General features: G+C 33.5%; 1 protein-coding gene across 1 annotated transcript; it reads left to right on the forward strand.

Annotated features, from left to right (window-relative positions):
* The first annotated feature begins 2,990 nt into the window (after nucleotides 1–2,990).
* On the forward strand, nucleotides 2,991–5,733 carry LOC129911782 (piggyBac transposable element-derived protein 3-like). Its single transcript, XM_055989702.1, has 2 exons — nucleotides 2,991–3,274; nucleotides 3,446–5,733. The coding sequence occupies exon 2, from the start codon at nucleotides 3,448–3,450 to the stop codon at nucleotides 5,488–5,490; it is 2,043 nt and encodes a 680-aa protein (XP_055845677.1). The 5' UTR covers nucleotides 2,991–3,274; nucleotides 3,446–3,447; the 3' UTR covers nucleotides 5,491–5,733.
* The last annotated feature ends 7,079 nt before the right edge of the window (nucleotides 5,734–12,812 follow it).

Raw genomic sequence — 12,812 nt, forward strand, 5'->3', positions numbered from 1 at the left:
ACTTAACTTGCAATTCTGTGTGTGGTTAAATATAAGTATAAGTTGGTGGTAGGTTGGTTATAAGAATTGTTTGATTTTTGTACAAAGATCTTTGTTTCGAATTTCTTATTTTTGTGTTGGGTAAAAGGTATCTTTATATTCTTCTGCATTTAAGGTGATACATTTAGAGTGCAATGATCTTTCAAAAAATGTCATTTTTTTTTTCTTTATACCTGCTATTTGGTTTGGTTTTTGTGTGTCTTTTTTTTTGTAAACGCATATGGAAATGTGATATTTTAAGGAATTCAACTTGTGTATAGTGAATTTAAGAGCAAATTACTTGCATGTTAAATTTCATAGATATGATTTTTGTTTGAGGAAAGATAGGTCATTCACCTTGATGAATTCAATTACAATGGTAGTTGTGGACAATGTCCTGAAGGAAATTATAAATAACATGTGGTTCTTGAGAAATAACGGTGAAACGGAAGGTTAATGGCCATACACATTTAATTTTAAGATACAAATGTTAGTATGAATGCATTTTATGAGCGTACTGAGATTTTTTTCAAATTCCTTCAAAGAAGAAAGAAATTTATTTGTGAAACGAAAGAGCTGATGTGCGAACCTGGGCAAAGTAGCTTTTCACTTAAATGGGGTAAGTGTTAACATTTTTTTAATTTTTTTTGGAACATTAGAAAATCAAATTAAATATTAACATCATGACCAGCAAAAAAATATTATCTTGTGACAAGTAGACGTATTCAAATTAGGTTAACTTCATTATGGTTTTCGATCAAAAAGTTTTTTACTTACATAACTTAGCTTAACAGGCTTCTATTTAATGAAAATCGGAAATACGGTGGCCTGCAAAATATTTTAGGATATTCATAAATTACGTTGGATAGGATATTTATTAGATGCAGATAGCGAATCATTTATCTTTCGATCACCTTTTAATTGATTCTAATCTTATCAAGAGCTCCAAAATATAATTCCACGTACTTTATATAATTGGTAGAATATACAATTTCACAATTTGATTTTACAGTTATGGCCAGCTTGTAAAGTGTGTACAAGATCTTGAGATTTTTTGGCAGCTGGAAATAATTCGTATTGAAAGTTCATCGCTTTAGTTGATCAATTTCAATTTTGTTTCAATTTTTTTTTATTGAACGTGCTTTTTATAATTGACTTTAGCTCAACTTAATACTAACAAAGTGATTGATTAAGCTTGGCAAGTTAAACCTCAGATTTAATAACAATCTTATAGATTGAATTACATAAATATTAAGAAATCGATAAAATTCAAATTGATGCCCTAGAATTGAATCGAATACCTCAAACCAATTTTATTAAATTCTTCAGCTAAAATTGAAAACTATGTCACTTTAATAATTTCGAAAGCATAAATATAATTTGCCAACTTTAATTCAACGCCAATTCAACTAAACTGAAACTTTTCCGTTCTTCTATACTGTTTCAAAACCATATCCGTCATTTGGAACGGAAAAGCGCCAAACTATATCACCACCAACAATTTTATATATGTACGCCCCATATACATATGAATACCATATAAAATATATGGTACATTTGTTCATGATGATGATGATGGAAGAAGGGCAACAGCAAGCCACTTCACTTCAGTTCCGGAACTGTCCCCAGAATGTGCGATGATGATTCCTTTTTCCCTGCCCACTTATCCCAAAAGCCTTTTATTGGTTACACAATTTTCACTATAAGTCTCCATACTGCCTCGTGTCCCCAAAAAAAAAAAACTCTCTCTATGTCATGTGTCAAAATGTGTGCACCCAGCAAATGCATAACGAAATCAATACAGCTTTGCCGGCGCCATTTATGACCACTGCCAAGCTGGTGGTGTATAGCATTTATATAGAAAATGGTATAGGTTAGCTAGAGCACCAGCAGCAGCATCTAGCACCACACCAGAAAAATATCCTGTGAGTTTCTCTGACAATGAAGTGCTTCTCTGGTGATAGGGACACAGCTTGTGATTTATTGTGCCCTCCATCCACACCACATGGGCGGCATAGGGATGTGTAACAGCATTGCGAATACTAGTCGTGCCAATTCCGTTTGACCTTCCCTGGTTTTCTAAATCGTCTCCGGGAATCATTTCTCTCTCACTCTCCAAACCATTTTGTTGGTTGTCGACACAAAAGACCGACAGACGACCGACGACGGACTTTCCATGAAATATTTTCAGCAAATTGAATATTATGCACAAAAGTATAGCATAACGAAACCAATGCAAGGCTCAAGGATTTTTAAAGATATACGAAACGATATATCCTTACATGTGTATTGTCAAAACCAAAAAAAAAAAAAACAACAACAAAAAATGAGAAAAAAAACAGAAAACCAACAACGTATAGGAAATATCTTCTTGAGTTGAGAGCTTGAAAGAAATCCGAAAAATATTTTGAGGGCAAAGCAATTTGGCTGGTTTTTGTGTGAATGTATGTGCACTCGTTTTAGTTTAGTATAAAAGTTTTGCTAAAGAAATATAAGTTTTGGAGCAACAAAAAATAAAAAAATAAAAGGATGATGCAGGAATATATGTTTGGTGTGGTGAATGAGGTGGAGATGTGAGACGGTCGACTCTTCTATACAACACGATGAAGAGATGAGAAAAAAATTGAGTTTACAAAGGATGTCAAGGGAATATCCTGGTTCTGGGTTGGATAGAATAAATACCCTCTGTGCTAGTTTATCCAACAGATAAATATTTTATACGTCAATTGGCAGTGTTTCAGGAAAATTCGTTCGTCCTTTCTTACCTATGTGTGTTTTGTGTATATTATTTGTTTTTTTTGGTTCGTTTTTCTGTTTGTTACTTTTAGCTTTGCGAAATATTATAAATCATTTTCATGAGACTTCTCGACGTCCGGTATGTGCTAATGGAGTTTGAAGACAATTTTTTTTTTATTTTTTTGTTTTGTTATTTTATTGTGTGCCTTTTTGGCTATGAAAACTTTTCTCTTAACCCTCTAATGCCTCACCCCGCCTCAAGGCGGTCTTAATTAAACAAGTGCCAAAGGTAGCGGTTTCTTGTTTTTTCAATAATCTGTTAGGCTTTACCTCTAGATTACATATTGTTTTGTGCATTGCTTTTTATTGCAAGTTCTTTGCGCTTGTTGTTCGCGATTTACATTCAATTGAAATTAAAAAAGTGGTATTTTTTGTAAAATAAATATTTTTTTAAAAACCTCGTTTTTCAAATTAAAAAAAAAAATCTAATATTGGTAAATTTCTATTGGAAAAATTACGAGTAAGTAAATAAATTATTTTTTGTTGATTTGTGAAAAAAAGTGATGTGCTGTTTCGTTCTTTGTGTCGTTCATGAGTGTTTTTTTGGAGCCCGCCTAGAGGCGGCCTCAGGTAGTTAAGTGTAATTTTTTTCTTCTCCCCAGTACATACTGATTCCAAGTTTCTCATGTAGATATGTCGAGAAAATCTTTGAGGAATCTTTTTAAGACGAAGGATGATAAAGCTGACCTTGTTGAATATTTTTCGAGTAGTGAAGATACGGATGGTGAAGATTTTGATGAAGATGATAATTTTGATGATCCAGATTTTATGTGTTCGGAAGACGAGTTTTTGATTGACGATTGCTTACAAAACAATCTAAATTCAACTGAATTATTGATGGATCCTGAAGTTGCAAGTCTGAATTTTAGCTCTTTTGCATCGTTGCCTTCCACGTCTGCTGCTGCACTTGCTACATTGCAATCAAATTCCAGTAGTGTTGTATCTGATGGTGTTACTCCACGTTCCAGGAAACGAAAACGCAATTCAAATTGCTTCGAATTGGAACAGGAAGAAGATGGTCCAGATCCAGATATTTCTACAACTGGTCAATTTATTGGGCCCTTTAATTGCATGCGAAATGATGCTCAGGAGTTCCGGTCTATTATGTGGAAGAAGAAAAACTTGCAAGTGCATGTAAATGAAATCATTTTTCGGGGTGAAAAAGAGTTGCCAAATGACGTCAAAGCTCTGAAAACACCATTTGATTTTTTTCAATACTTCTTGACTGATGATTTCTATCAACACCTCGTTGACCAAATGAATTTATATGCTTGTCAACAGAAAATCGAAGCTCGGTTTGTTACTAACAAACAAGAGATTCGTCAGTTCATCGGCATCATGATGTTTATGTCTGTGTACCGATATCCAAATGTTCGTTCTTATTGGGGAAGACATTCATTCGAACCAATCCGAAATGCAATGACTCGAATGAGGTTCGAACAAATACGTCAGTTTCTCCATTTCAACGACAATTCTACCATGGTGCATAAGGGCCAGCCTGGATACGACAAATTACACCGAATAAGACCATTGATAAATCATTTCAATGAACGTTTTGGGTCTATTCCTATGTTACATCGGCTTTGTGTTGATGAACAAATGTGTGCAACAAAAATGGGAGGTAACCCTACACGTCAATATATGCCAGCCAAACCACATAAATGGGGAACTAAGCTGTTCGTTTTATGTGATAGTATGGGATTTTCGTATGCTTGCGAGATTTACTCAGGTGCAGGAGATAATGTGGTGCCTGTAAATGCACCAGATCTTGGAGCATCTTCAAATGTCGTCGTGCGCTTGTCAAAACATATTCCAGATGACGTAAATCATATTGTATATTTTGACAATTTTTACACGTCAATAGGGCTTCTTACATACCTAAGAAGTCGAGGAATTTATAGTTTGGGAACAGTTCGATCAAATCGAGTTCCAAATATAAAATTATCCACCGAAGCGGACCTGGCGAAGCGCAAAGTTGAGCGAGGTTACTCGGAAGAATACGTTGCTAATGTAAACGGCATTGATATTAGCAGCGTTTTGTGGATGGACAATAAGAGCGTTCGACTTTTATCTACTTATTGCGGTGTTAAACCTTTTTTATCAAACATGTCAAACCCAGGACCTTCCACATCTTCACGATGGGATAGAAAAACGAAGCAGAAGATCGAAATTGACTGTCCATTTATTATAAAAGAGTATAATCGACATATGGGAGGTGTCGATCTAATGGATGGTCTTCTAGGTCGATATCACATTCGTATGAAAACAAGGAAATGGACAAATCGAATTTTTTTTCATCTATTGGATGTGGCGATGGTAAATGCTTATATCCTTTATCATAGGTCAAACAAGGAAGTCACCATTGAACTTCCAAATTTTCGATCAGAAGTAGCTGAGACTTTGTGCATAATTTCAACCGATTCCAAGAAACCTAGAGGCCGGCCAGTGTCATCACCAATACCACCACCTTCGAAATCAAAAAAGTCTTACTTTCCGACTTCAGAAGTTCGATATGATAATGTTGGCCACTGGTGCATATTTCAGGACCGCAATGGTAAGAAAACTTGCAAGCAACCGGGATGTAAATCGGAGACGCAAGCATATTGCACAAAATGTAAAATAAACCTCTGTAATTCTACCTCAAAGTCTTGCTTTATGACTTTTCATCAACGTTAGGTTTATTCTTGATTTTCTTTATTTTTCAGCATTTAAATAAAATATTTTGAATAACCCATTATGTTACACCTGTGTTATTTTTTTTTCATGATAAGACCTGAGCCCGCCTACAGGCGGTCTCCTTATTTTTACCTGTAAAAGGTGAATACTTTTATGTAATGAAAAACTGATTTCAGATTCGTGTTTATCACATGCATTTTAGTATATGCTGAATTTTTGAATCAAATACAAAAATAAGGCATTAGAGGGTTAATGAAAATAGCAAGTCTTATATACAAGAAAATGACTACGAAGTTGCTAATTGGCAATTTGTTTACTTTTTTAATTTTTTTTTTTGTTGTCAGGAGTGTTCCATAGAATATTGGGCTCAGGAATTTTCAAATAACCTTGGATCTCTAGAAATATTGCCAAAAGGGTTTTTCTTACAAACTTCTATTAAAATAAAAAAAAGTTATTTTGAAATTGCTTGGGAGAGATTTGTATAAAAGATTTAAACTGCATAAGAACATTGTTAGAATTTATGAAATATTATCTTAAATAATTTTCGAGAAATAAGTATGCAAATATATGCATATGGATGGCTTGTGATTGCTGTAATCCAATTCAAATATGGTTTTTGCAAAAAAAACTTTAGTTTTCGAGTTATCTTATAAGTTTCTAAGGTTTTCTTTTAAATGTTCCTAAATCTTAAAGTTTTTATCCGTTCTTTTTGAAGTTATATTCGGATTTTCCCCAAAAATATTCTTTCTGAAGCTTTGAAGACTTTGTCTGACTCAACTGTAGCGAGAAACTATGATTGTTCAGTTTCGAGAAACTATCATTGTTCAGCCTGGAGAACAGGACCACATTTTACAATCTGCACATCGCTCGTAATGTCGTGGCTTTTTAACACCTTGTGATAAGAACAAGCCGAGAACCGTATAGACTAAGGAAAAATATAAGCCTCAAAGGGCTCTTGACACAATGAAGGAAAAGTGATCCGACTGGCTGGATTTCAACAGTGCCCAACAATCGTTTTATAGTTGTATTTTCTCAGAAGAAATCAAACTACCTGAAAACAACATCAACATTTCAATTTTCTGCAACTTCATTATGTTCAAATCAAGAGGCGATAAGGTAAATCAACAAGAAAACCTAATAAATCAACGGGTTGACCTGGAAAACCAACGGATGAACCCGGCAAATCAACAGGCGAACCTGAGAAATCAACATAAGAACCTAGGTATTCAATGGTTAGACCTGGAATATCAACGGGTAAAGGTGTGACCGGGTCGTGCGCATTTCCATTGTAATCACTAAGTTCGTTCATTTGAAATTGCGGTATTGGCAGTGGGATCGGGTCAAAATTCTGCTTTTCAAAATTCTGCTTTTTAACGAAAATTCTGTTTTTAAAAATTCTGCTTTTTTCTATTTTGCTTTTCAAAATTCTGCTTTTTAAAATTCTGCTTTTCAAAATTCTACTAGCATTATACTTGAACAAAAAATTCTTATAGCATGTGCGCTGACTAAAGAAAAATACACCTCATTAATGTAATTCAACATTGGTACTTTTCTAAATTTTTTTGTTTAAGTGTCGTAAATATTTTTTAAAATGCAAAGACTGACATTCTTTCAAATAAAATCTATAACTTATTCGAACCGATGTTGTTTGATACAAAATATTCCTTTTCTTATTCAAATTTTTGAATTTTCATCTTTATTTGATAAATTAAAAAATTTTGAATTATTTTCGGAAATGTTTTGTATTAAAAACCTTTTTTTAATATTTTTAAATTTATTCGTTTATAAAACAAAAATTAATATGCATTCAAAGAATGACAAATTATGTAGGTAAGTTATCAAATAAGTAGATAATTTTTCAAGAAGATGATTTTACAGAATTTTTTAACATTTTCCAAACTTTTTTAATTTTTAGCAGATTTTTGAAAAAAAGAATTATGAAAAACAGAATTTTGAAAAACAGAATTTTGAAAAGCAGAATTTTGACCCCAACCCATTGGCAGTGCTTTCAGTGACTCGCGCTCTTTAATAAATCTAATGGTCTGTTGCAATGAGACATTTTTGACATTATTATTATTATTAGATCCACAGGACATAAGTCCACACTCCACAATGGAATCACCGAGGTGGGAAGTAACTCCAAAATTCGATTTTGGACTTATGTCTCACCAGAAAATATTTTTTATGGAATGGATTCTCCATGATTCCAAAAAAGCCAAAAAAGTAAAAAAAAAAGAAGACTTTCTTGGCTTGTTACATTTTTATAATTCGAAATGTCGAAAATGTTCTCAACATTAAAGTCTCGAAATTAAACTGTCTACGTTTTTTCTATTATCAACTTTTACCTAGGATTTTTGATAAAAACTAAAATTCAAGATGGCGGCCAAAAGGTGAATTTCACGAGTGCGAAAAATCAGGGTTATGAAATGATATTCAGCCAATTCTCTATCGAATGAGCAAAAAAGATTTTGGGGTGGTAGAAACTGTTGGGTCAAATTATAAATGCACTGTAATAACAAGTCTATAGTGAAATTGTGGAGTTATGTCCCACTAAAGTGGGTTATATTGAAACATGGTTTCTGGAAATACATTTGTTTACTCCCCATAACCAAAATTTAGTTTAAAAACTATTGCATCTACATATGTTTTCAAAAACTCTAAAATGTGATTCCAATCAACTACTTTTTATAGCTTGAATTTGAGTAGTTTCTGGCCTTGCATCATTTCTCTAAAATTCTGCTCTCTATTGTACTTTTATTACTTTAAAACTCAGGCAGCAGGTGTATTTCGATTTTGATGAATTCGAGCATCCTTCTTCCTTATCCTTTCCCCTAAGATGACATCTCCGCACATACTCACTCACTTTTTAGAAAGTCACCACGAGTCCAAACATAAACTTAAAAAGGCTCAAACCTAAATAAGGTGGCATGCGCATTAAAATTTACAATCGACCAGATGATTCATCTTCATCACATCGGTTTTGGTATGATTTTTGCCAGTTTTGTTGGAGTATCCTTGAAGCCTCACTGCATAACAGTGGAGGTGTTCTCTGTTCTCCTTCTTGAAAAAAAACCTCCCCACACACATTATATGGTTTTAGGTTATAAGGTGAGGAATAGTTTTCCGTCTCGAATACATTTCTGAAGAACATTGTTAGGCAACAGCTTTTTAGACTCTCGAGAGCACACGAGAAGAAAAACGAACTAAGTCGCACACGTTCTTCGAGTGTGTTATGCTGAAAAACCAACAAAAAAAAAAAATACCTCCTTGAGGTAGGAAAGGACGAAATATACGTAACCTACCTTTAAATGATGGCAAGTATTAAGGTAGATACATACGAAAAAGGGATAAAGATGTAGAAATACGCTAGCAAAGCACAGCATTCAAAAGGACAATCGAGAGGTCATAAAAGCCATCATTAATTGGTGGCGGTGCATAGCGTCACTAAGGAAGGAGTTGAAGAAAAATAAGGATATCCGTGCAGGAAAAATCCAATCTACCTCAGCCAAAGAATGACGACGAACGATTTGAAGGGAAAGAAAGAAGAATCCTTATAGCTATCTAGGTCCTAGGTGTGCGTCTATTTTAACTATAATAGAGGCAGAGTGGAGGCTTTTGCAGATACGACATAAGGACGTGGATGTGTTCAACAAAACCCATTATTTGTTCTTCGTTGATGCTCGTTCTTCGCTTTGCTCCTTAAGTGTGTGTCAGGATTTCGAAAGATGAAGAAGAAAACTTTGTGATGCCCTCAGGTTAATGGAATAAAATATTTTTTTTCTTTCGATTTTTTTTTTTGACATCCTCTCTCAAAGACTTGGAAGATTCTTTGAAAATTAGAACACACACACACATAGGAATGAAAAGGAATTGAACTTAATTCGTTTGGCAATCACGCACAAGAATTTCAATTTTTCTATGCAATTTATATATGATGTGCCCAGGACGACACGAAGATGACGACGACGAACGAGAGTGTTGTCTGAGTTTCGTTTTTTTTTTGTGCTTCTCGCTGATGTGATGGGTAAGGTCAGGAAGAGAATAGGTATACTCTAGAATAGGAATGGGATTTCTAAATTATGTGGGTGGAATATTGATGTGAGTATTTTCTTTTTTTTTTTTTGAATAAACGAAATGAGGTGTGTTTAGAAAATCCCTTTTTGATAGGACTTTTATTGTATATTTGCCAGGGTGTGAGCGTAAATATTCAAGGATACAATAGAAACAGTTTAGTTTTTTTTTTTTTTTTTGCAAAAATGACATTTTAAACGAATGTAGGTGGGGTTTATATGGATGAGAAGAGGCGGCTGTATAGCTAACTATTTATGTATTACGTTTTGTGTGGGTTGTTGTGGGTGAGATGTAAAAATGAATCTCAGACGTCATAAAAAAAAAATATTTCATTGACTGCCGGCGGCAATAGCTCGATGATTGCATTTGCATGTGCAGAGATTTATTTACAATTCATTCAACTTTCAACAAAAAGTCATGACAGCAACACGCAGGTCAGCCGATGTCAGACAGTCAGCATGCAACATATACCTACTCGTATGTGCATTTATATCTCTGGCTAAAAAACACTCAATAAATACTCAATTACAAAAAAAAAAAAACAATGGAAAAGGAAACCTGACAGGATTTCAGAGTTTTCCTGTCCTGACCTTGAGATGGGTTCCTTAGAAAAGACAGACACTCTTGGTCGAAATGTTCTCTGCAGTTTTTACAGACAATTTTGGTATTTCTATATTTAAATTGTGTAGTATTCTTATCGAAAAAATGCCTTTTATAACAGATTATACCAGTTTTTCCCAAATGTGATGAAAAGATTTCAAAAGACTGATAGGTCGCGTGTAGGTTGCGTTTGAGTCGCGCCTAGTTCGCGTTTAACCCTTTCGGTACCATTGTTACTCTCATGTAACATATCTTTGAAAATTCGTAAAAAATATTCCATTAAATAATTTTTTAGGTTTCGATGGCTTAATTAAAAGATAATAATGCCTAGTTACTGGAATAGTACAAAAAGTTAGTGAAATATCATACTTTTAATTTTTTTGACCGAAAAAGGGACTGAAATCCAAATTTTACAAAATTTACAAAATTTTTTTTTATATATCTATGGTCATAATTTTGAAAAAAAGATATAAAAATGTTAATCCAGAAAGTGTTTTGGCTAAGAAGAAGTAGCATACATTATTATTCTAATTCTGAGTTGTCCGACTTTTTTTGGTGGTTATAGCCAGTGTATGTTACTTGCATCTTGCATGTTTGTAACATGAGAATAACACATTAGTTTTGCTATTTATTATTTTGGAACATAACTTTTTGCTATTCATATTTCATATTAGTTGTGATGTTTTTGACACGATAATATCTACCTACTGAAAAACAACATTTTTTAATATTGATTTTCATAGCTTGGGTTCGAAAAGGATAAGTCATGTCTAGGTCGCGTCTAAGTTACGTCTAAATTGCGTCTAGGTTGCGTCTGATTCGCGTTTAGGTCGCGTCTAGATCACCTCTAAATTGTGTAGTATTCTTATCGAAAAAATGCCTTTTATAACAGATTATACCAGTCTTTCCCAAATGTGATGAAAAGATTTCAAAAGACTTGCGTTTAGGTTTCGTCTAGTTCGCGTCTTGATCGCGTCTAGATCGCGTCGCGGTCGCGTTTAGTTCGTTAGCTTGGAGGTTTTGGAGATAATTCTGTATTAGATATACAATTTTATGCGATCTGTGAATTATTATATACATGCATCTATACTACAATTTATGATATTTTTTTGTGTTTTTATGAATTAAAAAGTAATAAACATAGATGCAAACATTCATTTCCACTTTATTTTTAGTCCCTCAATTCACCGCAGTTCTGCTTGATATTAGATACTGTAAGCAATAACAACCAAATTTCTTCTGTTAATTGGTTCAAAAGTCAAACTTATAACTTTGTTCAGTAGTCACTAGGAAACAAAATACAAATAATAACACAATATCGTGATTGTGTTAATTTATTTGCAATAAAAACTTTTAGCAAAGTTATTGATTCTCTATGATTTTACTATGGGGAATTTTGTATGTTCCAGGTTAACCCAGTTGTTATACTGTGGAACAATCAATAAAATCAAACAATGGTACTTACGGAGGAAGTAGAATTTCTATGAAAAAACCTAGAAAGTTTAATATTTATTTCATGCAAACTTGGTCTTCATTTAAGGGATATAATAATTATTTCTGTTTTTTTTTTTTTTTGTGACATGACTACGCTAAATGAACTTGGATTAATTTTGAATAAAATGGGTTAGGGTCATGGATTTCAATTCGAAGGAGGATTAAGTTTGAAAAATTGGTATTTTCCCCACTTACTTTGAAACTAAGGAATTTGGAGAACTTAATTTCAAGTTTTACACGTCAAAGCAATTATTTATCTGATAGGTTAAAACACACATGCTAACCAAAATCGTGATGCGTTGCGTTCCCAAAAATTATATTTAAATTTTAAAAGTACCTTCACATTATAATATTAGATACTTTTACGGTTAAAGCCTAGTTACGTAGATCGGGAAAAATTTTATTTCTCATACAAATTTTTTCTCGGGAAAAATTTTGTCTTGAATATTTTTCCAAGAAGTACGCAGTTCACGCGCAAACATTAAATATTTGGAGCCGATAAAGAAAAAGTCCCCACTTAATTTTGCGCGGACAAATAATGTTCGAAGCATTATTCAAAAATTGTGACAAGAGAAAAAAAAGAACAAAATTGAAAAAAATTCAAACAAAATTGATGATAAAATACGTGAAGACGAAATAAATAAAACTCAGAATCGAAGAAAAAACAAAGAATTCAATTTAATTTGAAAGAAGAAAAAAAAAATATGTAAATTGATAGAATTTACTTAATTTCTCCAACTTCAAAATTTTGCCGGGATTAAAAAATGTTTTGTAGGTATTAAAATTGTAGAGATAAAATTTGTTTCTTTCGCGATCTGATGCGTACTAGGCTTAAGGAGTGTTAAACTTAAATTTAACTAAAACTAAATTCTATGGAACCTAACTTTTGCCCCTTCATGATTCTGACAGGTAAAGTCAAAAAGTTCCTATCATTATGTTTAGTCTGCTGTCTCGGACATATTCCGGAGATGTCCCGGATAGATATGTTCCGCACAGTTCTCGGACACGTCCCGTATACATACCGGACATGTCGCGGCTCGCGGATATGTCCCAGACATGGGAAATTGTATTTTTTTACGGTCAAAAGTAACGGTACCTACTTGCCATGTGACCAATATGGAAGAGGTTGTTTATCTCAAAAACCACCTCAACAATGT

Source organism: Episyrphus balteatus, chromosome 2 (genome assembly GCF_945859705.1).
Source record: "Episyrphus balteatus chromosome 2, idEpiBalt1.1, whole genome shotgun sequence".
NCBI lineage: Eukaryota > Metazoa > Arthropoda > Insecta > Diptera > Syrphidae > Episyrphus > Episyrphus balteatus.

What these genes read in the sequence shown, in the direction of transcription:
- LOC129911782 (XM_055989702.1), top strand. Translation starts at nt 3,448, where the DNA reads ATGTCGAGAAAATCTTTGAGGAATCTTTTTAAGACGAAGGATGATAAA.